At 45.1% G+C, this 24960-nt stretch overlaps 1 protein-coding gene across 3 annotated transcripts in view; it reads left to right on the top strand.

Annotated features, from left to right (window-relative positions):
* The window catches only part of EFCAB8 (EF-hand calcium binding domain 8), a 52452-nt gene extending 37926 nt beyond the window's left edge, over positions 1-14526 (top strand). For all 3 annotated transcript variants that reach the window (XM_041733422.1, XM_041733421.1, XM_041733420.1), the window contains 5 exons: positions 4948-5116; positions 11375-11504; positions 12701-12905; positions 12990-13088; positions 14005-14526. In XM_041733422.1, the coding sequence (XP_041589356.1) occupies positions 4948-5116; positions 11375-11504; positions 12701-12905; positions 12990-13088; positions 14005-14412 (1011 nt within the window). In that variant the 3' untranslated portion in view covers positions 14413-14526. The remainder of the gene's footprint in view (positions 1-4947; positions 5117-11374; positions 11505-12700; positions 12906-12989; positions 13089-14004) is intronic.
* The last annotated feature ends 10434 nt before the right edge of the window (positions 14527-24960 follow it).

Genomic DNA, 24960 nt, shown 5'->3' with positions numbered 1-24960 from the left:
GTTCAATATATGAGGCATCTGTAATATTAATGCAATCATTTTAGTAACAGCAAGAAGTGTCATTTATTTATTGCTTACTGTGTCTCAAGAATTGTGATAAGTACTTTCATGTATTCTCTCACTGACTCTCCATAATAGTTCTGTGAGGGAGTTGTTACTTTTCAGATAAGGAAGATAAAACTGAAGACCTGGGTAAGTTCACATGACTGTCAGTGCTGGACCTGGGAGTAAACCCAAGTAAACTCAAGAACTTGTGCTCCTGACCATGTTAGAATATATTTTAAACATATTTGGATTATATTGTATGTAACTAGAATTTCTTCTAGTTAATTCTAGATTCTAGAATCTAATTCTAATTCTATCTAATTCTAGATAATTCTTCTAGAATTATCAAACATTCTTAAAATCAGACTTTCTAATGGTTAAGTCATATTTCACTTTAGAGAGGTACAATCATTTATTTAACTTATTGTCAGACATTAGAACAGTTTAAAATTTTTTATTAGCAAAAAAGTTGTCAGAAAATGGATTAATTCTTAGAAAGATATGAACTACCAGAGTGTGCTCAAAGAGAAATAGAATCTAAAGAAATTGAAAATTTGAATATTGTCAATAAAGAGATTGAATTAGTAATAAAACCTTCCACAAAGAAAAGCCCAAGTACAGATGGTTGTATTGGTGAATTCTACCAAGTAATTAAAGCGGAATCAATGTCAATTCTTTAAGAAGTCTTGCCACAGTTTTCCAAGAGGCCAATATTTTCTTGATTCTCTAACAAGACAAGGACATCACAAAAAAATAAAACTACATCTCTTATTAATATAGATGCAAATATCATCAATAAAATACTAGCAAATTGAATCCAGCAACATATGAAAAGGATTACACATCTTGACCAAGTGAGACTTCCCAAGAATGCAAGGTCGATTTAATACCCCAAATCAATTAATGTAACACATTTTATTACATGAATAAAGAATAAAAGACACAATCATCTTGATAGATGCAGAAATAGCACTTGACAAAATCCAACATCCTTTCCTGATAAAAACATTCAATTAACAAGGAGTAGAAGGAAACTTCCTCAACTTGACAAATTCCACCTGCAAAAAACAGCTACTATCATACTTAATGATGAAAGATTAAACTCTTTCCTCCTAAGATCAGGAACAAGACAAGGATGTCTGCCCTTGCCACTATTACTAATGTTTTACTGGAAGGTGAATTTGGCAAGAAAATGAAATAAAAGGCATCCAGCTTACAATAACATCAAAAAAATTATTTAGGAATGAACTTACAAAAGTCATGTAAAACTTGTACTGTGAAAACTTCAAAACACTGTTGTTAGGTCAATGAAATACAATTAGGAGTAGAAAAATAACTCACATTTCTGGTCAATTGATTTTCGACAAAGGTGCCAAATCAAATGAAGGGAAGAATAGTCTTTTTAAACAAATGATGCTGGGAAAACTGAATATCCACATCAAAAGAATGAACATATAACACAGAGAAAAACATATCTTAGAGCATACACAAAAATTAACTTCAGTGGTCATGGACCTAAATGGAAGAGTTAAAATTATAAAACTCTTAGAAGAAAGCATAGGGAGAAATTTGCATGACTCTGAGTTAGGCAGTATTTCTTTTTTTTTTTTTTTTTTTTAATTTTTTTTTAAATTTTTTATTTATTTATGATAGTCATCACAGAGAGTCATCACAGAGAGAGAGAGGCAGAGACACAGGCAGAGGGAGAAGCAGGCTCCATGCCCTGGGAGCCCGACGTGGGACTCGATCCCGGGTCTCCAGGATCGCGCCCTGGGCCAAAGGCAGGCGCTAAACCGCTGCGCCACCCAGGGATCCCTATTTATTAAGTATGACACCAAAACCACAAGCAACAAAAGGGACAAATAAATTGAATTTTGTCAAATTTAAAAACCTTAAGCCTGCAAAAGATTCCATTAAGAAAGGGAAAAGATGACATATAGAATGGGAGAAAACATTTGCAAATCATATGTATGAGAGGGGACTAATATCCAGACTATTCAAAGAATTCTTACACATCGACCATAAAAAGACAAATAACCCAATTAAAAATGGGCAAAAGGGGCAGCCCCGGTGGCGCAGCGGTTTAGTGCCGCCTGCAGCCTGAGGTGTGATCCTGGAGACCCGGGATCGAGTCCCGCATCGGGCTTCCTGCATGGAGCCTGCTTCTCCCTCTGCCTGTGTCTCTGCCTCTTTCTCGCTCTCTCTGAATGAATAAATAAATAAATCTTTAAAAAAAATGGGCAAAGGATCTACATAGACATTTCTTCAAGAAGATATGCAAATCCCAATAAGTATATGAAAAGATGCTGAACATCACTAGCCATTAGGGAAATTCATATCAAAACCATAATGAGATCCCATGAATGTGAACTCATTAGAGTGTTTGTAGATAATAAATGTTGGCTAAGATGTGGGTAAATTGGAACTCTCGTAAATTGCTGGTAAGGACACGGTGCTACAGCTGCTTTGGAAAACAGTTTAACAGTTAAAGTTAAACATAGAGTTACCGCATGACCCAGCAATTTCACCTCTAAACATACAACCAAGAGAAATGAAGATATGTCCACACAAAATCTTATATACAGATGCTTATAGCAGCATTCATTGGAATAGCCAAGAAGTGAAAACTACCACATGTTCACAATGGATGAATGGAATAAAGTAATGAAGTACTGATACAGGCTACAACATGATATACCTTGAAAACATGCTAAGTGAAAGAAGCCAGTTACAAAAGACTGCATATTGTCTGATACCATTTACACCAACTGTGGGGTGATGAAATCGTGTAAAATTGATCATGGTGGTGGTTGCAAACTCTATGAATATACTAAAAACCACTGAAGTGAGCACTGTAAGTGGGTAAATTGTATGTGACTTATATTGCAATAAAGCTGTGTTTAAAAGCTGTAAAAATGATAGAGCACTTTTTCCCCCTACAAATCTTTTTGTTGTTGTTGTTTGTAGTTCTTTATCTGCATGTCTGGTAACTTGTCTCATGGAAATAGTATGTAAAACAACATAAATCTTTCCAAGGCCTTTAATGTGTACTGCAAAACTGCACTCCAGGAAGCTTATAGAGTTTTGCACTTCTAATATTTTGCTTTATCCTTGCCAGGATAAAATATTTATTATTAGCAGTATTCATCTGAGTGGGGGTTCCTGGGATTGATAGAATGCCTTGCTTATAGAAGGCATTAAATAAATAAAGATTTGAAGTGAAAAAAAACTTTTGGCTGATTTTTGGATGCAAATTATTTCCTTTGATTTTAATGAAGATATCTTTGCTTATTAGTGATGTTGACATTTTATTGGCCATGTATAGTTTTGTGAATGATCTCTTCATGTCCTCTGCCTATTTTTCTTTTGTCATAACTATCTTTTGTAAGTAATGTATGATCACTTTAAAACATATTTAAAATATTAACTTAAATTATCATATGTATTGCCGATATTGCCCCCCAACAGGTCATTTGCCTTTTAATTTTATTTATGACTATTTTGAAATTGCAACTTTATTTTGTGTCAATTTTTCTTCCCATTGTGGTATTTCCCATTTCTCTCACTTTCTTATTAAGGGGTAAGCTAAATGTTCATTCACATTTTCTTTTAGATGTTTTACATTTCGTTAAAAAGAATTCTTTGACCCTTTTAGTGTTTCTTTAGTTGTTTTTTTTAAGTAAAATTTTTTTTATACTGGAGGGTATTATGCTGAATGAAATAAGTCAATCAGAGAAGGACAAAAATTATATGGTCTCATTCATTTGGGGAATATAAAAAATAGTGAAAGGGAATAAAGGGGAAAGGAGAGAAAATGAGTGGGAAATAATGAGAGGGAGACAGAACATGAGAGACTTCTAACTCTGGGAAATGAACAAGGGGTGGTGGAAAGGGAGGTGGGCGGGGGGTGTGGGTGACTGGGTGACGGGCACTGAGGGGGGCACTTGATGGGATGACCACTGGGTGTTATGGTATATGTTGGCAAATTGAACTCCAATAAATAAATAAATAAATAAATAAATAAACAAACAAACAAACAAACAAATAAATAAATAAATAAATTAAAAAAAGGAGGCTCCATGCCCATCATGGGGCTCGAACTCCAGACCCTGAAATCAAGAGTCACATGTTCTGCCAAATGAGCCAGCCAGGCGCCCTAGTGTTTCTTTATTTTTAAGAAACACAACAATGATTTAAGTTTCTCTTGATAGTTTATCAGATATTCCAGCACTGTTTATGAGTCATCTCTCTATTACCACAGGTTTTCCTGCCACTCTTACATACCAATGTTTTTTATATAAATGTCTGTTGGTTTCCAAGCTTTTTTTCTATTATTTCCCATTGCTCTGTTTAAAGTTGTTATATTGTTTCTTAACATACTTGAGTATGGTAAAATACAACTCCCTTCAATACTGTTTTATTGAAAATAGTCCTGGTTATTTTTACTCATTTTCCTGTTGAGTTCATCCTTTCATAGTGTAATGTGATCTATCACTCCCTTGCTCACCCTGTTCTATTCCCAGTGCCCAGCTGAATAACTTTAGAAGACCTGGTTCTTGTCCTAGCCTCACCACTTTCTAGCTATGTGGCTTTGGGCTCACTTTTCTCGTCTGTGAAATGGTGAGACTCATACACATCCCGTAAGGTTGTTATGATGTTCAAATGGAATAATCTGTATAGATGCAGTTGGTAAACAACATAGCAATAAACAAATGCTTTTTAAAAAATGATTATACCAAAGGAGCCAGTGAGTGCCAGAGAAGTGCCAGGACTTACTTAAGTTAATGTGGGAACATGTCTAGAACTAGAACCTTCCAGAAGACTCTGCTGCCTCCAGTCCTGGGTGCCCTCTGATGAACCTGTGTCTTGGTGTAAGTAGTTCTCCTGTGCTGTCCCCTGTAGGTTGTGGCTGGCCAGACCATTTCCCTGGTTCCCCCCAAGCTTCTGAATGCCTGGAAGGGCCATTTGGATAGTGTGGCAGACATCCTGTATGTGGATAGCTTCCAGCTGATTATCAGTGCTGGCCACGACTGTGACGTCAAGGCTTGGAAACTCTCCGGTGACACCATTGGTATGGGTCCTGCTGAAGCTCAGCCATGCCACATGGCCCATCATGGCCCTGTCCCTGTTAGAACATAAGCTGGCATAAACATTATATCCTGTGGGGTAGGGTTTCAGGCCACAGCTACTTTCTTTGCTCAAATAGAATCACAGGATGTGAGTCTTTCCAATTGTCCATTCAGTAGTCTGTCCATTTATCCATCAACTGTCTCTCCACCCACTCACGCACCCAAAATCATTTGCCTGTGTATATTTTTGCAAATCCTATACCTGGGGAGGCACACTCATTTTTTCTTTTCAAAAATAAACTTGCTTGTTGAGTTATAACGTACATAAAGAAAAGCACACAAACCGAAAGGGTTCAGCTTGGTGAGTTTTCAGAAAGTAATCATATACCCATATAGCCATCATATAAAAAGCATCTTATGTGTTCTTACACTTAGTACTTGCATGGCCTATCTTGGCGATCCGCCGGCCAGCAGCCTTCATTGTACTGCTACCATGTACCCTGTGGAGATCTGACGGAAGGATTGGTGGGTAGCTGCAGACTTGCCCTGTGGCTGGAACATCCTGTATTATAATCTGTCATGTCATGTAAGGCGGTTAAAAGTTCATGAAGGACTCATCTGGTTTCTCCTCTTCATGGAGGGTTCATACTCCTCTCATTATTCTGTCAGGGTTGAAAGCAGCCTTGGTCTCTTGTCTCTTATCAAAGGCTTATTCCTTTCTGAATTTTCACTTAGGTTTCCTTGCATTTTCAGCTCTTCAAAAACTTATTGGCTATTTTTAAATTAGTCCTGTTCTATGATGAAATTCCTCATTTTTAATTTATTCCTATTCTATGATGAAATTCCTCATTTTATACTTTATGTTCTTGAACATTTTGATCAAAGTTATTTTAAAATTTTGATATTTCTAACATCTGGTTCACTTCTGGGTCTGTTTCTATTGCCTATCATTTCTTTTGGTTCCAAACATGACAGAGTAACGAGGACTGGATTTACATTCCCATTTTTTAAAAAGATTTTATTTATTCATGAGAGACACAGAGAGGCAGAGACATAGGAAGAGGGAGAAGCAGGCTCCCTGTGGGGAGTCCGATGTGGGACTTGATCCCAGGGCCCCGGGGATCACGACTTGAGCCAAAGGCAGATGCTCAACCACTAAGCCACCCAGGTGCCCCTATGTTCCCACTTAAGACAACTAAAAGCACTAACAAAATATATGTAACAGTTTCCAGACAACAGATACTAGGCAGCAAAGAATAGTAATCCCTGAGGTATAATTTACAGCATAATATATTAGTATATACTCTATATATACCATACACATATAATTATATACAATATTATATACTGTGTATAAGTACATTTGTAATATTATAAATTATATATAATATAGTAGAAATAGATATAATCTATAATGTATATAAATATTATGATTATATTTCATAATATGTTACAAAAGGTAGAAGAAAATGTAGCATGTTAAAGAGAGAACTGAATATATGTAAAAAGACCCAAATAAATTAGAAATTAAAAACAATAATATCTGAGATAAAAATACACTAGATAGGATTAATAGATTAGATACTACAGAAGAAAAGAGTAGTGACTATGAAGACATAGTAATAGAAACAGAAAAAAAGACCATGTACACTGACATTTTAAGTATATGACATGATTTGGTATATGTGTACATTGTGAAATGATTACCACAATCAAGATAATTAATATGTCTATCACCTTACATAAGTCACTGGTTTGTTTGTTTTTTGGTGGTGAGAATGCTTAATATCTACTCTCTCAGCAAATTTCAAGTATGAAATATAGTATTGTTAACTGTAGTCACCATGCTGTACATTAGATTCCCTAGAGCTTAATTCATCTTATAATTGAAAGTTTGTACCCTTTGCCAACATGACTTTTCAACCTATATCCATCCTTATATTTAAATGTGCCTCTTTTGAACGACATCGTATTGAGTCTTATTTTTTTCATCTTGACAATCTTTGCCTTTTAATTGGATATTTAGTCCATTCAAATATTAATGAAATTACTTATACAGTTGAAGTCTGTCATCTTGATATTTGTTTTCTGTTCTTTGTTCCTTTATTCCTCCTTTTCTGCCTTCTTTTGGATTAGTCAAATATTTACAACAATTATCTTGTTTAATTCCTCTATTTGCTTTTTAACTGTATGTTTTGATATTATTCTTTAGTGGTTATCCTAGAGATTGTACTATGCACTCCTTATCTGATGCTTGTGCAAGAATCTTACTTTCTTCTTCCCACTGTTTATGCTATTGCTAGGATATATTTTACTTCTACATGTGTTATGTATTCCCACAAGTCATTTTTGTTAATGTTACTGTAAGCAGCCTGTTTCTTTTTTGTATTTACCCATATTTACCATTTTTCTGATGCTCTTCATTCCTTCCTGAAATACTAGGGTTCTTTTTTTTAAGATTTTATTCATTTATTCATGAGAGACAGAGAGAGAGAGAGAGAGAGAGAGAGAGAGAGAGGTGCAGAGACACAGGCAGAGGGAATAGCAGGCTCCATGCAGGGAGCCCGATGTGGGACTTGATCTCAGGTCCCCAGGATCACACCCTGGACCAAAGGCAGCACTAAACCACCAAGCCACCCAGGCTGCCTGAAATACTAGGGTTCTATCTGCAATCATTTTCCTTCAGTCTGAAGAACTTCCTTTATTTTTTCTTATAGAGTGGGTCTGCTAGTGATTAATTCTTTAAAAAAATATTTATTTTTTTTTAATTTTTTATTTATTTATGATAGTCATACAGAGAGAAAGAGAGAGGCAGAGACACAGGCGGAGGGAGAAGCAGGCTCCATGCGCCGGGAGCCTGATGTGGGATTCGATCCCGGGTCTCCAGGATTGCGCCCTGGGCCAAAGGCAGGCGCCAAACTGCTGCGCCACCCAGGGATCCCCAAAAATATTTATTTTGAAAGTGAGAGAGAGAATAAGGGCAGAGGGAGAGAGAGAATCTTGAGCAAACTCCCTGCTGAGTGTGGAGCCCGATGTGAGACTCAATCCCATGACCCTGAGATCATGACTTGAGCCAAAATCAAGAGCTGGACACTTGAGGTGCCTGGGTGACTCAGCTGATTGAGTGATCAACTCCTGGTTTTGGCTCAGATTATTATCTCAGGGTCCTGGTACCAAGCCCCATGTGGGGCTCAGTGCTCATGCAGAGTCTGCTTGTCCTTCCCCCTCCCCCTCTGCTCCTTCCCTTGCTCACATTCTCTCTCTTAAATAAATAAATAAAATCTTTAAAAAAAAAGTCAATTGCTTAACTGACTAAGCCACCCAGGCATCCCTGATAGTGATTAATTCTTTAAGCTTTTATTTACCTGAAAACATCTTTATTTTGCCCTATAATGTTAAGATTATTTTATTGAGCATAGAATTATCAGCTTGAGGCTTATTTTCCTTCAGTATTTTAAAAAAAAGATTTTCACATCATCCCTGACTTCTGTGTTTTCTCTTGAAAAGTCAATTGTAAGATGATACTTTTTTTTTTTTTAAAGAGAGAGTGTGAGTGGGGTTGGGGGGCAGAGGGAGAGAGGAGAGAGGAGAATCTCAAGCAGACTCCATTCTGAGTGCAGAGCCCGTCACAGTGCTTGATCTCCTGAGATCATGACCTGAGTTGAAATCAAGAGTCTATGGTTTAGCCAGCTGAGCCACCACACACCCCATAAGTTGATACTTAATTTTTCTTTTTTCTCTGACTGCTTTTGGTTTTCAGCAGTTAGGCTATGATGTGCCTTAGTGTGGCTTTATTTGTGTTCATCCTGCTTAGAGTTCACTGATCTTTTTTAACCTGCGGGTTGGTATTTTTCATCAGTTTTGAAAAGTTGTCAAACATTATCTATTCAGTAGTGCTTTTGCTCATTCTTTCTCTCCTCCCATTGTGAGGTTCCAATTACATGTATGTTAGATCATTTGACTCTGTCCCCTATATCTCTCTATTCTATTCTCTCCATGTTATTTTTTTTTTTCAATTTCTTCATTCCAGTTTGGATATTTTCTGCTGACCTGCCTTCCAATTCATTAATCTTGTTTTCTTCTCTATGCAGCTGGCTATTAAATCCATTTAGTTAATTCTTAATTTTGTATTTTTTTTTTTTTAGTTCTCAACTACCCATTTGGTTCTTTCCTATAGAACCCAATTCATTGTTGAAATTCTCCTTCTTTTCCTTCATTTTGTTCATATTTTCCTTTATTTTATTAAACTATTTACAATAGTTATTTTAAGATTTATCTACCATTTCCAATGTCAGAATTATCTATAGTCTGATTCTTTTTTTTTTATAGTCTGATTCTAATGCTTATTTCTTCCTTTTATTATTGGTTATATTTTCCTGTCTTTTTACATATCATATGCATAAAAAGATCCACTCTGGGGTGCCTGGTGGCTCTGTTAATTAAGTGTCTGCCTTCAGCTCAGGTCATGATTCCAGGGTCCTGGGTTGGAGCCCTGTGTTGGGCTCCTTGCTCAGTGAGGAGTCTGCTTCTCCCTCTCCCTTTACCTGCTGCTCCATCTGCTTGTGTTCTCTCTCTCTCTGTCAAATAAATAAAATCTTTAAAAATTTTAAAATAAAAGATCCACCCCTCCAAACCCCCCAAAACAAAAACAACCCCCCCCAACCAAAACCAAAACCAAAACTAAAACCAAATCCAAAACTAAACCCAAGACTTGTCTAGAGTTTGTATAAAAGAACTACAGAGACTAAAATTGGTCTGATTTTCTTCCAGTTTATGTGCTCATTCCTGTGTATAGGGCTGTTCATCTCATTGCAGTCAAGAGCTGAACTGGGTTGGGTCTAGACTGAAGCATTAGGTAGAGAGACTCAGCTTGCTCCTGTCTTCCTTTTTTTTTTTTAAATTTTTATTTATTTATGATGGTCACACAGAGAGAGAGAGAGAGAGGCAGAGACATAGGCAGAGGGAGAAGCAGGCTCCATGCACCGGGAGCCTGATGTGGGATTCGATCCCGGGTCTCCAGGATCGCGCCCTGAGCCAAAGGCAGGCACTAAACCGCTGCGCCACCCAGGGATCCCCTGCTCCTGTCTTCCATTGTGAAATCTGTCTCAAGGGCAAAGTCTGTGAAAGGCTTCTTCCTTGGGGGATCCCTAGGTGGCTCAGCCCTTTAGCACCTGCCTTCCGCCCAGGGCGTGACCCTGGAGTCCCGGGATTGAGTCCCACGTTGGGCTCCCTGCATGGAGCCTGCTTCTCCCTCTGCCTGTGTCTCTGCCTGTCTCTCTCTCTCTGTGTCTCTCATGAATAAATAAATAAATAAATAAATAAATAAATAAATAAATAATCTTTTTTTTTTTTTTTTTTTAAAGGCTTCTTCCTCTTTGTCTCCCAACAATCTCGTTCTATCTGTCTAGCTCAACTTCCAGGCCCTCAGCTCTCCCAGGGCTTAGCAAATGTCCTGTGGAAAATACAGCTATGCATGTGGAACTCCACTAGCTTGATCCATCCTGCCAGCCAGAATGGCTGTCAGAAGCTCTTATGGTTTCTTTTTCTTCCAGTAGCTTCTCTCTGCCTAAGCAGAGCCTGATGCTCACCCAGCCTGTGCCCAGAGTCAGAGAATGCTCCCAGAGAAGGAAGCAGCTCTCAATTTTAGTTCTTCTAAGAAGGAATCTTTTCTTTCTGTAATTTCAGTTCATCTTCTCCTTTTTCTCTTCTACAGCTCTCCAATTACTTTTTAAAATGGGATTTTTTTTTTTACTATATATATATCTTTTAATTTTTAAAAAAATTCTGCATCAGGAGAATGGCCTACTCCTTGCTCTGCCCTGCCCCAAAGCAGGACTCATGTTTCTCTACTCACCCTACCTGCTTTCTCTTCCAGCCCTGTTCCTCCCCAGTGCCACCCCAACCTCACAGCTGATGGACACCTGATCATTTTGTGTCAATGCTACTTTATACATGAGCTATATAAGCCCACCTGAGGTTCTCTGAGTCATCACCACAGCTCTCTTTCCATCTCAGCCTACATGTGGGGCAGGATTCATTGGCCTGAGCTCCAAGCATTTTTCTAGGGCTAGTGTCTGGTTCTTTCAGGTATTTGTAGAGTAGTCAGCATAATGCCTGGCATGTGGTAAGCATCATGAGGTGTAGGCCAAGGGTAAAGGGTTGTTAGCTGACTCTTGAGGGTGGAGGGTACAGGGCAGAAGGTTCAGAGGAGGGGAGGTAGACTGGTTCTTGTTACTGAGCTGGATCTGGTTAAATCACAGGGACGTTTGGCGTGAGTGTTTGGAAAAGGTTGCAGGATATTCAGATGGTTGGTGATCTTGCACTGAGAAAAAGCTCAGAGGAGGCTGACTCTATAGATGCTGCCCAGAAGGCCTTCCGTCCAGAGCTGCAGTGAGTTATCACAGCCTACCTGGTCTTTGCTGGCTCAAGGAGGGGGGATGTTGCAAGCCTCTCTAGGTCCTGGGAAGCCTCATCTGGGTTGGGTAGTGCTGGGCATCTTCGGGGAGGGCCTTCAGAAGGCCAGAGGCTTGGGACCTGCAGGAAACTTGACTGTACAGGTGGCAGTGGTGGCCTAGTGGAGCCCAGTTCAGCTGGAAGTTTGAGTGGTACAAACCAGCAGTAAATATACAAATGCAAGCCCTTAGATGATCCCCTGCCCCAGAGCCAGGTTCAGATTAGCCAGGGCTGGCTTCCCTGTGGAGGCCATTCTATGTGGCTAGAGGTCCCTGGTAGGAGAGTGCCCAGGGTCCTGGTCCCGAACAGATGCTTGTCCATTTTCCTGATTCATGGGGAAGTCAGGCTGCTCACTACCTCTTTCCTCTACAAGTTCCTCTCCGCCCACATTCCACTCTTATTCCTGACCAAGTCTCAGATAATTTGAGGTCATTCCAAAAAAAATTTTATTGAGGTCCTGCTGACTGCCAGACTCTGTGCTAGGTTATAGAGATTCAAAGCATGCAGACACAGAACTTACGGCCCTCTTGCGGAGATGGATGTGTGAACTCATGGCTGCCATTTTATGTGACAACTGATGGGACCATTAAAAGCAGGAAAGGCTTAAAGGACAGTCACCTCCTTGGGTGGATCAAGTGAAAAAAACTTCATAGGAGAAGAGATTTTGGAGTTGGGTTTTGATATGCAAGTAGGAATTTTCTGGGCACCTACGGTCCTTGTGGCTCCACTCTTGTCAAGGCATACATCTTTACAGTCCTGTGTGGGGTTCACAAATGAGGCAGGGACAGGGGTTCCCTGGGAGGGAGAGGATGTTTAAATATTCCACAAGGGAAAAAAATATTCCACAAGGGGAGGCCCAGGTAAGATCAAGATGGGGTGTCAGGCCTCCATGGGGAAGAGCAGAGGGAGGTAGGAAAGGTCACAGGACTTGTTGGGGGTCAGTTTGATCTGGACTTTGCTAACATTCACTGGACACTTGTTTAATGGTGGGTCCTGGGCAGTATGGCCTCAGGGGAGGGATAAAGTTGAGAGAGGGTCGGGCCCAGAAGGGAGAAACCCTCTTGGGCTCCATGGGAAGGCCACCCCATTTTGTGGTGCAAGGGCATCTTATGAAGGAAAGCCCCTCACATCAGGGAGGAGCAGGCTCTTGCTGAGGCCCTGGTGTACCAGCGGCGGGAGCAGGTGGCACTCATGGCTCTCCTGAATGGGAAGGCAGACGCGGAGGCTGAGGCTTGGGGTAAGCTGCAGAGGATAACCCAGACGTCCCCATGGGCTGGAGAGCACTACTCAGAAGATGTTGAGCACAGCTGGCTCGAGTGGGAGTCCAAGGGCAAGCAGGTGAGGCTGTGGGGGGGGCCCCAGGGGCATAGAGGGGCCCGCAGCTGTCTGCCCAAGGCTTCACGCTTGCTGTGACTCCTGCAGGTGAGCAAAATTGTGGGAGGAGCATACAAGCCCAAGGACCGGTCTCGGAGTCCCGGAGTCCTGTCCACCAATGTGCAGTATGGCTGGATGAAGCACCAGGTGAGGCAGGGTGGTGCTTCCTCCCTGAGATGCTGGGGCTGGAGGCTGGGGAGCCCATCTCCATCAACAGCCACCCTTGTGCCCTCAGGGCCCCCTGGCGGGAGTCAAGGGAGCATCAGTCCTTTGACCGAATTCTGGGGCCCCAGGCAGTTCTGGGATGAAGCTGGTCTGGCTGGTTTGTTTGCATGGCCGTGGTTAAGGCCATGGACACAGGTTTTGTCTTTGAGGACACACCTCATTGGGCCATGGGAGGAGGTTCTCTGTGGGCCTGGTGCTTCTGATAGACTTCAAAGAATTTCCCAGAGTCTGCGGCTATTCCTTGGGCTGTTTGTCTTCATACTGTGGGCTGCTCCAGAGTGGACACAGGGTCTCATGGTGCCATGTAAGAGATGGAGGGAATGGAAGGGGGCTCTGCTTGGGGAAAGAAAAAGGGAGCCGGGGATTGTGCAGAACAGCTTTGAGCCCAATCCTGCCTCTCGCTTGGGCAGACTCTGGCCTCTTGCAGAGGCATCTGCCATAGGGGGCATTTATGAGAGTTTTCTCCCTCTGTGGAGAGCACTTGAAGTGAGAGCACCCCTCTGTCCAAGGATGGGAGCACTCCCGCCTCTTAGAAATGGGCCTCAAAATGCAGCCTGGTGAGTTCCTGGGAGAGATGGGGGCCCCCCCTCGGGTCCAGCTTGAGGCCTCATTCTGAGATAGGGGCAGTCCCATGCTGACCACAAAGTGTTGTTGGAGAAGGGCTAGATGCCAGGCCTGGCACACAGTGGCTTGCAGCTCCAGTGGGCTGTGGTTATCGGTGAAAACCATGGTACTCTGGAGACTTCTTTTATACAGAAAGAACCCAGGGCCCCTCCTTCTGTGAGCCTACTCTTGGTCCTGGGTGAACCCCTGAACTCCCCTGCTCTATTCCCCGCAGATTTCACCTCAGATCTACCAAAGCCTGCACTTCAACCAGCTGTCACCCACCCACACACCTGACTTCCTGGTGCACAATATCCTAGGGCATCACGGCCAGCACATCTACCTGGTGACCCACAAGAGCCAAAAGGACCTGAATCCCGAAGAGACCAACTCATCTACTGCTTCTGTCTCCCCCAGCGACACCCTCACCCCGAAAGCCTCAGGGTCCAGGTTCCTGGAGTCCGCCTTGTCCACTTCCCCGTACCTCCAGCCCTCCCCCTCCCTCCTGTCCCAGCCATCCAGGTATGTCACGCAGAGGTCGGCGCCCCCCATGCCTGTTGCCTCATCTATCAAACTGCTCTCAAGACCTCTGAAGGCCGCCGTTTCATCCTCCATGAAGAAGAGCCACCGCGTCAGGTTCTGAGGTGGCCTGGCCTCTCTCCAGTCCTGCAGCACAATGCCCAGGCCCACGGGGGTCCTGTCTGTCCCTGGCTTATTACAAATGCTGCCAGACCCACAGGCTATAGCCTTTCTCCTATGGACCTCCTTCTTCACCAGAGCCCCAGAGAAGAAAATAAATATTTGCTGATATCTGAGTTCCATAGGCCAGGAGGTTGGGTTTTGTGTCACTTGCCCCCTTAGATACCAGGCTGTGTCTGAGATTGAGCCATGTTCCCCTCAATGGGGCCCCGGCTGGATGCAGGGGAGAGTCCCCTCCCCCAGGACACCTGGTGCAGCTGTCTGGCAGTGAAGCACAGGCCCAGGGCCTCGAAGGTTCCTTGGTGATGTGGATGTGGCTGGTGGGTGGTGCTGCTGGGATGAGCTGTTTGCTTCTGAAACTTGGTTCAGCCTCATGGCTGGAGTGAGGCCCAGCAGCCATCTGAGCTGGTAGCGGCTGTGTGTCTCCTGCCCTGCTGTGTGCCTGTCCTCCTCTGCCATCAGGCACTTAATAGAGGAAATCCAGAATTTACAGACTGTTCTGCCCCTCATGCAAGGGAGGCTCAGAACCATGGTGGAGGGCACTTTGGCTTGGCCCTGCCACTGGCACTCTGGACCTGGGTTCTCCAGAGCCAAAGCCTCTTGATCCTTCCACTTTGTGCTGCTCTGGGCAGTGTCTTGGGTGTAGAACTCAGGATGACGAGGGCAGTGGTAAAAGCAGTGGCCCAGAGGTGGAGAGAGAGGGGTGGGGATGGGATGTTGCAATTACCAGGGCTCAGGGGATTTTCTTAAAGGCTTCTGTGGAGCCCTTGCCTGGAGGGAGATTCAGGTCCCCTTTAGGACCTGAGATTCTGCATTCGGGGCCATCTGGCTGGACACTGGGGGTCAGGACAGGTCAACCTCGGGAAGCTTCCTTCTGACTCTGTGTGAGGCCTCCCTTCCCCTCGAGGACCTGGCCCCGTTACAGCAACATTTTCCTGCCTCTGCCCACACATTTTGGTTTAGGTGCATGGTAGGTACCCAAGAAAGTCTGAGTCCTACCTCCTACTCCAGCAGCAGCTAACCATGGGGATCTGTCTCTGCCGGGGGAGCCTGCGGGCGGCCCCTCTGACTGGCAGGCACCCCTGGCGCAGAATCCCAGGCCCAGAAGGCACCGCCACGGTGATGTGAGCCACCCTTTGTCTCTCCTACTGCTCACACTGGCCCCTCCTGGCCAGAGCCCTAGATGGGGTATGGGACTGATTATCCTGGAGCATCAAGGTCAGAAGGAGCTTAGAACCCAGCTGGGGAACTGGAGGTCAGTGTCACACAGAGTTGGTGAGGGGGTAAGCTGGGTTGGTGGCCTGGGGTCCTGTCTCCTGGTCACTTGGGCTTGCCTGAGCCCCACAGCATCCCCAGGCCCAGGTGCCGGCACAGCCACCCCAGTCTCTTCTCTGCCTGCTATCTGCCTTCTGCATCAATGGCCTTAAAAAAAAAAGAAACAACTTATATTTAGCTCTCTTCTGATTCTAAAAGTAGCACAGGCCGAGTACAGAAAAATCAAGAAAATACTGAAAAGCATAAAAGCCAATAAAAACCTTCTGGATTCCATCTCCCAGAGATCAGTTTGGTGTATTTTCCTCTAGATGGTTTCCTGTCTTTGCACACACATGTGCTGACCTCACATACACATGCACTCACGCCCTCGAGTCCCTCACACTCATTCACTCCTCATACTCTCACACCCACACAGCCCATGACCTCGGCGTCCGAGCTTTGAATGCAGCCTTCCTCACGTGATGGGCAAGTGACCCTTGCTGCTGTTCCCCATGGCCCCCCCAGTGATCGCTGCGTCCAGCCCCTCCCTGGTTTGCCTTCTGCAGGATGACGGGAGCAGGAGGGCACAGAAAGAGGCTGAGGAGTCATGCCCCCCAACTGGCAGACTGAGGGTGGATGTCCCCCCCCCAGGAGATGAGGCACAAGGGCACGGGGGCGGGGAAGTGGTGACAGCCTTGTTCTCAGAGAAGAGCCATCACTGACCTTGTTTCTGTCATCACTTCCCTATTTCACGCTTGTTCAACACTTGCTGAGCGCCCACTGCGTGCCAGGCACCGCCCTGGCCACTGGGAATGTGAGAATGAGGAACACGCAGCCTTCGCCTACTGGGGACACAGGCCGCTCCTCGTAGTGTGAGTGCATCTCCTCGCTGGTTTATCCCACAGCGTATCTTACTGAGCACAAGCATCGGGCATCCAGGGGGAGGCAGGTGGAGCTCATGGGACAGTGTGCAGATGCAGTGTGGACCAGGAGAAGCAATCTGAAGTGGCTTCCTGGACAAGGGGGCCTTTAGCCCAGAGCCAGCCAGGACCTTTTTGTTTGCTGTCTTCTCTGCCCGAGAAGGGCTTCTGTTGGATCAAAAGACCTTGCCTTCAGGCGCCCCTCATATATCCCTTCAGTGCCTGATACCCCGGCCCTCTCTACCCCTGCCCTGCTCTATTCTCCCCGCAGTATTTCTTTGTGTGTCTATTTACTACTGTGCCCCCCGCACTGGGCAGGGCCATGTCTATCTTGCTCCCAGTTCCCACGCCTGGTGCAGAGGGCAGCGGACCCCGACAGCCGGGAGATGTCGGTGCTCCGGAGGTCTGAGGTGGGCCGGAGAGGAGCTCTGGGCTGCTTGGGGTTGCTTTTCCTTCAAAACCTATTTTTCCCCTTTTTACTTTAAGAGCTTTTATTTTTATTATTATTTTAAAGATTTTATTTATTTATTCACGAGAGACAGAGAGAGGCAGACACAGCAGAGGGAGAAGCAGGCTCCCTGCAGGAAGGCCAATGTGGTACTGGATCCTGGGACCCTGGGACCATGTCCTGGGCCAAAGACAGATGCTCAACCACTGAGCCGCCCATGTGCCCCTCTTCAGGAGCTTTTAAAAACTATCATATTTCCTCCATTCTCAGACAAAATTAAAAAATTGTATTAAACAGTTTTAAAAAGGTTTCAGTGATGGGGATGTGTGTCAAAATTGCACGATTATTTCCCCTTGGAAAGCTGTTGGCACCACCCATAGGGACAAGGCGGTGAGGACACGCCTGCTGGGGGTGGAGCGCCCCCTGGTGGAATGAGATCCCGTCACAGCCCTGAGCCAGGGTCTAGTTCTTGCAGCCGGGTGAGCAGAGGTGACAACGGGGCTAAAAAACTTTCCAATTTGCCAGATGTTTTACATGTTCTTACAAAGTCCCTATGCAGCAGGGCATTTATCCCCATTTTACAGACGAGAAAACAGAGGCTCACACAGGAGGCTGAGTTGCCCAGGGTCACCCAGCCAGGAAACATCAGAGCTAGGTTTCCAATTGGGGATTTCAGGTGTTCCTGCCCCTTCCTGGCCAAAATGCTCAGGATTCGGGGGTGCCGCACTTGGGAGGGGGCTGTCCCTTGAACACTGGAGACAGAAAAGTGGTAGAAAGATTCCTTGTGACAGGAGACCCCCACCTCATGTGGCAGGCAAGGTCAAGAGTCAGGAAAGGGAGTGTCCCGCTGCCTGGACACGCTGTTCAAACTTTCCAGCATGCTGGGCGAGCAAGTCACTCACTTTCTCTGAGAGAGCATTTTGTCTGTCCTCCTCACCTGTAGGCTGTGGCACATACCTTGGGGTGCGGGGCTGGTAGGGAGTGGGGTCACGGGAAGTCTTGGTAGCTGGAGACGCTGTCCCATGAGTCATTTCCCTTAGCTGAAGGGCAGCAGGGCTCTGAGTCCCGCTAGTTTAGTGAGCACATCACCACTACGATGCTGGAACTCAGCCCCGCTGGCGCGGGATACAATGTGCCTCTGTCGAGGGAATTCAATGAGATGATCACTGGGCCTGGCCTGGAAGAGTAACCACTTTTTATTGAGTAGTTATTTTGCCCCAGGCATGACCACATATGATCCTTGTGGTGTTGGGACTCAGAGGAGTTGAGTAACTGGCTAAGGTCACACAGCCAGGAAGTAGCTATATTCCTAAGCAGCCCTCCGTCTCACCTCCGCCTTAACAGGAATGACTGACATTTATTGAGCACTTAGCATGTGCCAGGCACTGTTCAAAAGACAGTTCTGTTTACTTTTAATCCTCACCACAATTCAAACAACTGGCTACTGATATTAACCCAATCTGCTAGATAAGGAAACCAAGGCCCAGAGAGACACAGAGAAGTAAGTGTCTTGCTGGTTAATGGTGGGGTTGGGTTTTGAACCTGGGAAGAAGCCTGGCTGCAGAGCCTGTTTTTTTGTCTTTGTTTTTCCTCTTCTCTCTCTCTTTTTTAAAATTTTAAAGATTTTATTTATTTGAGAGAGAGAAAGAGCAAGCAAAGGAGCACGAGCAGGAGGGAAGGGCAGAGGGAGAGGGAGAAGCAGGCTCCCCTGATGAGCAGGGAGCCTGACCTGGGGCTCGATCCCAGGACCCTGGGATCATGACCTGAGGCCGAAGGCAGATGCTTAACTGACTGAGCCCTCCAGGCGCCCCTTTCCCTTTTCTTTTTACAGAGCTCATGTTTTTCATCAGTACTTTATCTCAAGTGTCTCTGGAGGTACTTGATGCCCAGGACTGGTGAGCTATTGTTGCTGTTGCTGTTAGGACAGGCCCACGCTGGAGGCCAGGGGAGAGGGGTGCAGTGACCCCACGGCCCCTGCCCAGTGAAAGCAGCATCGGGTGCCTGGGCGGAAGATGGTCCCCGGCTCAGGGCCGATGGACTTACCAGCTCCTCTACGTGGCTGGCGGAGGAGCCACATCCTTTTTGGAAAGAATTCCATCAAGATAGGGAGAATAAACAGGGACGTGGCACTGGACCCATGCCAGAGCTGGACCCACGAGGGGAGGAAATCGACATGGGGGACACCTGCCAACGCCCTCTGACGTTTGTTGAGAACACTGTACCTCCTCACACGGCCTCAGGGCCGCAGTCTGGTCTGAGCCTCAGAACAGCACATGCCAGGCAAAAGTGACTGCTCCATTTTATGGATTAGGAAACTGAGGCTCAGAGAGGAATTTGACTTGTCCAGTGACACTATGGCTCCCTGCCCTGATCTCCACCCTCAGGCTGGAATGGAAAGCTCACATACCCAACGTGGGGTACAGTTACTCCGATGTCACAGGCCTGGGGTACGCAGGGGCCTGGGTCATTGCCTCCGGTGCAACCAGTTAGTTTTGAGGCCCAGACAGGGTTTGGCTGTCAGCGCCTTGCACGGTCAGTTGCCAGACTTCTTAAATCTTTATCCCCGTGGTAGAATCATAGGAAGAAAGGGCCCAAGGAGGTCTGGCTTCATGTCCAGGTTTGCCAGACATGCTGGGTGTCCTCAGACATGCTCTGTGCCTCTCTTCGCTTCAGTTTACCACGTGGGGCTTGGGTTAGATTCCGGTTTCTCAAAGGGAGGACCTTGAACCATCTATGTACAGTTAGAACACATATTTTGCTTTTTAATTTTCTCATTTAAAAGATTTACATAGAATTGGTATGTCTTTTCTTATTAAGGTTTTTATTTTAATTCCAGTATAATAACATAGTGTTCTATTAGTTGCAGGTATATAATATAGTGATTCTACACATCTATACATTTCTCAGTGCTCATCATGATAAGTGCCCCCTTAATCCCCTTCACCTGCCCCCCCACTCCCCCCACTCTGGTGACCATCAATTTGTTCTCTAGAGTTAAGAGCTTGTTTCTTGGTTTGTCTATCTATCTCCTTTTTTTCCCCCTTTGCTTGCCTTCGTTTCCTTAAATTTCACATATGAGTGATATCAAAAGGTATTTGTCTTTCTCGGCTGACTTATTTCACTTAGCATTATACTCTCTGCATCCATCTATGTTGTGCAAATGGCAAGATTTCCTTCTTTTTCTGGCTGAATAATATTTCATTTATATAGATACTGCATTTTAAAAAATTATCTTTTTTAAAAAGTTTATTTTTGCTTCTGTTTCCCTTGCCTCAGGAGACATATCTAGAAAGATGTTGCTACAGCCAATATCAGAGAAATTACTGTCTGTGCTCTCTTCTGGGATTTTTATAGTTTCACGTCTCGTATTTAGGTTGTTTAATCCATTTTGAGTTTATTTTTGTTTTTGGTGAAACAAAGTGGTCGTCCAGTTTCAATCTTTTGCATGTAGCTGTCCAGTTTTCCCAACACCATTTATTGAAGAGACTTTTTCTCATTGCATATACTTGCCTCCTTTGTCAAAGACTGATTGACCATATAACCGTGACTTTATTTCTGAGTTTTCTATTCTGTTCCATTGACCTATGTGTCTATTTTTACGTGACACTGTTTTGATTATGACGGTTTTGTAACACAACTTGAAGTCTGGAACTGTGATATCTCTGGTTTTGCTTTTCTTTTTCAAGATTGTTTTGGCTATTCGGGGTCTTTTGTGGTTCTATACAAATTGTAGGATTGTTTGTTCTAGTTCTGTGAAAAATGCTGTTGGTATATTGATAGGGATTGCATTAAATCTAAAGATTGCTTTAGGTAGTGTGGACATTTTGACAATTTTTGTTCTTTGAAAGCATGACCATGGAGTATCTTTCCATTTCTTTGCATCTCGAATATCTTTCATCAATATTTTATAGTTTTCAGAGTACAGGTCTTTCATCTCTTCAGTTATTTATTCCTAGATATTTTATTGTTTTTGGTGCAATTGTAAATGGGATTATTTTCTTAATTTCTCTTTCTGCTGCTTCATTATTAGTGTATAGAAATGCAGTGGATTTCTGTACATTGATTTTGAATCCTACAACTTTACTGAATTCATTTATCAGTTCTAGTAGTTTTTTGGTGGAGTCTTTAGAGTTTTCTATATATGGTATCATGTCATCTGCAAATAGTGAAAGTTGTACTTCTTCCTTACCAATTTGAATGCCCTTTATTTCTTTTTCTTGTCTAATGGCCATGGCTGGGACTAGCAGTACTCTGTTGAATAAAAGTGGTGAGAGTGGATATCCTTGTCTCATTCCTGATCTCAGTTTTTCACCGTTGAGTATGATGTTAGCTGTGGGTTTTTCATATAAGGCCTTTATTATGTTGAGGTACGTTTCCTCTAAGCCTACTTTGTTGAGGGTTTTTCATCATGAATGGATGTTGTTAGAATTGGTATTTCTTCCTTAAATGTTTGATGCATTTCACCGGTGAAAACATTTGGACTTGAAATTTAATTTCTTCGATAAATGACCATTTAAAATTTCTATTTCTTCTTAAATCAGTTTTGGTCATTTATACTCTTGAAATTTGTCCATTTCATCTAAGTTATTGAATTTATTATCATAAAATTGTTCGTGATATTCCTTTATTTTCCTTTTCATGTGTGTAAGATTTAAATTTAAATATTGAAATTCTTATATTGGTAATTTGTATTTTCTTTTTTCCCCTTGATCAAAAGAGTTAGAGTTATTGATTTTCAATTTTCCTTTAATCCTTTTCATGAAATTGAAAAGATAGTTTATGTTTGGTGCTGACAATACTTAAAAATAGTTCTGATGTTCACTACTTACCTTTAAAGGAGAGATGGAGGGAGGGAGGGAGCAGGGGAGGAAGGGGGAGTGAACAAGGGAGGGAGAGAATGAAAGCAAGCAGGTCAGGGTCTTTAGCATCCAGCTACAGTTTGATTACATTTTGGGAATGTTTATTAACTTTTCAGTTGTTTTGTCTCTGGAGAATTCTAATTTTCCATTCATAGTAGGCAGCTATAGTTCCCTTAAAAATAAATTTATTTAAGTAAAAAAGGGAAACATTCAATATAAAAAAAAACCTACTAAGTTAGCAAGAGGAGAGCTCACAGACTTGCCCTAAGGAATTGCTGCAGTAGGGCCCACAAGTCAGATGGCCTTACTAGCCAGAGCCAGGAGTCATCGCAGCTGGGCACCCTGTCTCCCACCTGGGAAAGGGCAGGATGTGGGTTTGCACCAGGAGACCCTGAGCCCTGAAGACAGTGACATCAGCTTGTCCCCAATAGTATCTTCAGGATGTTCTCTGCCTTGGTAAGTGGGTACTGGGCCCCTGCCTGAGGGGTTGGGAAGAGGTGAAAGGTTTGTGGGAGTCTAGAGGGTGAGGTGATGGTGGGAGAGGTAGTTCCAGGTGTGAGAGAATCCCAAGAAGGGACGTCATTAGGGGAGAAAAACCCACCTGTTATTCTTGACTGAGCACACTACTTTCATGGATGTTTTTATGCTCCCTATTTTTCAGATGAAAACAGACTATGAGGGGTTATATAAGTTTTGTCTGGCTCTCAAACACATTAGAGGTACTGAGGGCGAGGGAGAGGGAGGTGGGGTCTCAGGATTGAGTTGGTGTTCCACAGAATGTGGGCTGTAGAGCTGGCCCAACTTGGGTTCAGATCTTAGCTTCTCTACCCATTCCTGTAGACTCTGGGTGTGACTCTGGACAAGTGTCTGAACCTCTCAGAGCCTCCATTTTCCATCTTTATAAAATGGGGATAAATGTTTGGTGGTTGAATCCCTGGAGGGCGGAGGACATGGCCTGGCAACAGAGCCTCTAGATTCTCACAGAACTTGAAGGTGGCAGTGGGTGGCCCTCGGTGCCCTTTATGTCTGCTGTGGGACTTTGCTGCTGAGGTGGATCCTACAGGAGGAGAGCTGGTTGATGGTGAAGATATGTGCCCTTGGGAAGCCACTGCTGAGTGCTAGTGCTTGCCATTCCCACTGCTCAGACACCAGGTGGCGAGGGCTGCACAGGGCACCCTGTCTCCTGCTCCTTCCCTCCCCATCCTTGCCTCAGTGGCCCTTAGGAAAGGTACTGCTGGGCTCTTCCCCACTGAGGTGTGAGGTACTGAGAGCAGCACGGAGCAGGCACAGGGAGCTGCACTTCCCAGAAGATCACAGGCAATCCCACAGGGGCTGGGGCTGGAGGGGCCCTGGGGCGTGGGGGCATCACGGTGGAGCCTCTCTGCCTGGCCCTGCCCTCTCCTGCAGGACCTGGTTCTCCAAGTCATGTGTACGGTTTATGGGCACAAACTCATGGTCACCAGGGACATGTCCGTTTCCAGACCTGCCTCTTGCCTGCCCCCTCACTGCCTGAGTCCCAGGCAACTGGGACTTAGGAGGAGCCATGTGTCCTTCCAAACCTGCTGAGAATGGGGATCCACTGCAGGGTATCAACACTTCAGGAATGCAGGATCCCATCCTGATGCCACTCACAAAGTTTTGGTGGGGGTGGCTGGCTTTGGGTCCTTCTGTGGCTTAAGAACACAGGCTTTGGGGCCTGCATGACCAAGGTCCAAATCCTGAGTTGCTGTGTGACATGGGAAACTTACTGCCTTTCTATGGACCTCAGTGGCCTCAGCTGTCAAGGGAAGAAAAGCAGAAGTATCCACCTCCTGGAGAGGGAGCTAAGGCAGGTGACAGGCTTGGCGTGTCACAGTGGCAGCCACTCATTGTCAAGAGCTGGGCAGGGCATTGTCAAGAGCCTGGTTCCACCAGCACCAACACCCCACCTTTGCAGGCTGCCTGATGCCAAGGATCCTTCTGGCCCATGTCCTGGGTATGGAGCTGGTGGTGTCACCTGGAAGATTATCCAAATGAGCCCCCTTGACATGGGCACCCCCTGACTCCTGGCCTGCTTGCGTGGAGCTGTCCTGGGGCCCTGGTTGTCCTGGGGCCCTGGCCTGCTGTGCCTGGGTCCTCCTGAGTGAGAAATGGTAGCACTTTGTGTCTCCAAAGGCCCTGCCTACCTCTCATCAACTAGAGGAGGCCAAAGGGCAGGGAGAGGCATGCCCATCTGCAGGTGTGGGGACTGAGGCCCCCAGAGGGACACGGCTGGACCCCCGGCCTCTCACTCTCCTGACCTTGTCCGTTTGCAGTGAGTGCCCTGTTCTGCAGGGAATGCTACTGGCTTGACCCTCCCCCTAGACTTGGTGAAGACCCTCAAGGATGCGCCTTTGAGACCTGGGAGCGGCCAGGAGGTGCCAACCCTGCCCATGAGACATCAGTGCCCTGTTATAAGTAAATGCCCTGGCTGCTCCCTGATTCCCAGAATCTGGGTGATGTAGGGTTCACTCCTCCAGGCTTTGCTTCTGGAGCACCTACTGCGTCAAGGCTTTGTGCTGAGCTCAGGGACACAGAGAGGAGAGGACCAGCAGTACCCCCCCCCCCCCCCCCCCCCCCGATGCAGCAAACAAGGGAGAACAGTAAAAATGATCAAATAATGTAGAAGCCAATAAAGCAAGGGGTGGGAAAGACAGTGTGAGGTGGAGGTGATGTAGAGTTCATTTGGACGCGTGATCAGGGAAGGCCTCTCAGAGCAGCTGAGCAGCAGCCTCCAGGCCCGAGGATCCAGCTGGGTGGGCTTTCAGGGAAGAGAGTTTCAGGCAGGGGCACAGCTCATGCGGAGTGAGTGGGAGGGGGAGGGGCAGGCCAGGAGAGGAGGTCAGCTGGGCAGGCAAGGCCCCAAAGATCAGGAAAAGGAGGTCACTCCAAGTAGGAGGGGTTTGGAGCTGGATTTGGTCTGTTTAGAGCAGAGCCAGGGAGGAGGCTACTAGGAGAAGGGAAGGTGCGGACGGGAGGGGAGTGGGGGGTAT

This window comes from Vulpes lagopus, chromosome 18 (genome assembly GCF_018345385.1).
Source record: "Vulpes lagopus strain Blue_001 chromosome 18, ASM1834538v1, whole genome shotgun sequence".
Taxonomy (NCBI): domain Eukaryota; kingdom Metazoa; phylum Chordata; class Mammalia; order Carnivora; family Canidae; genus Vulpes; species Vulpes lagopus.
The sequence above is the reverse complement of the archived record's forward strand: the minus strand, read 5'-3'. Positions and strand labels throughout refer to the sequence as shown.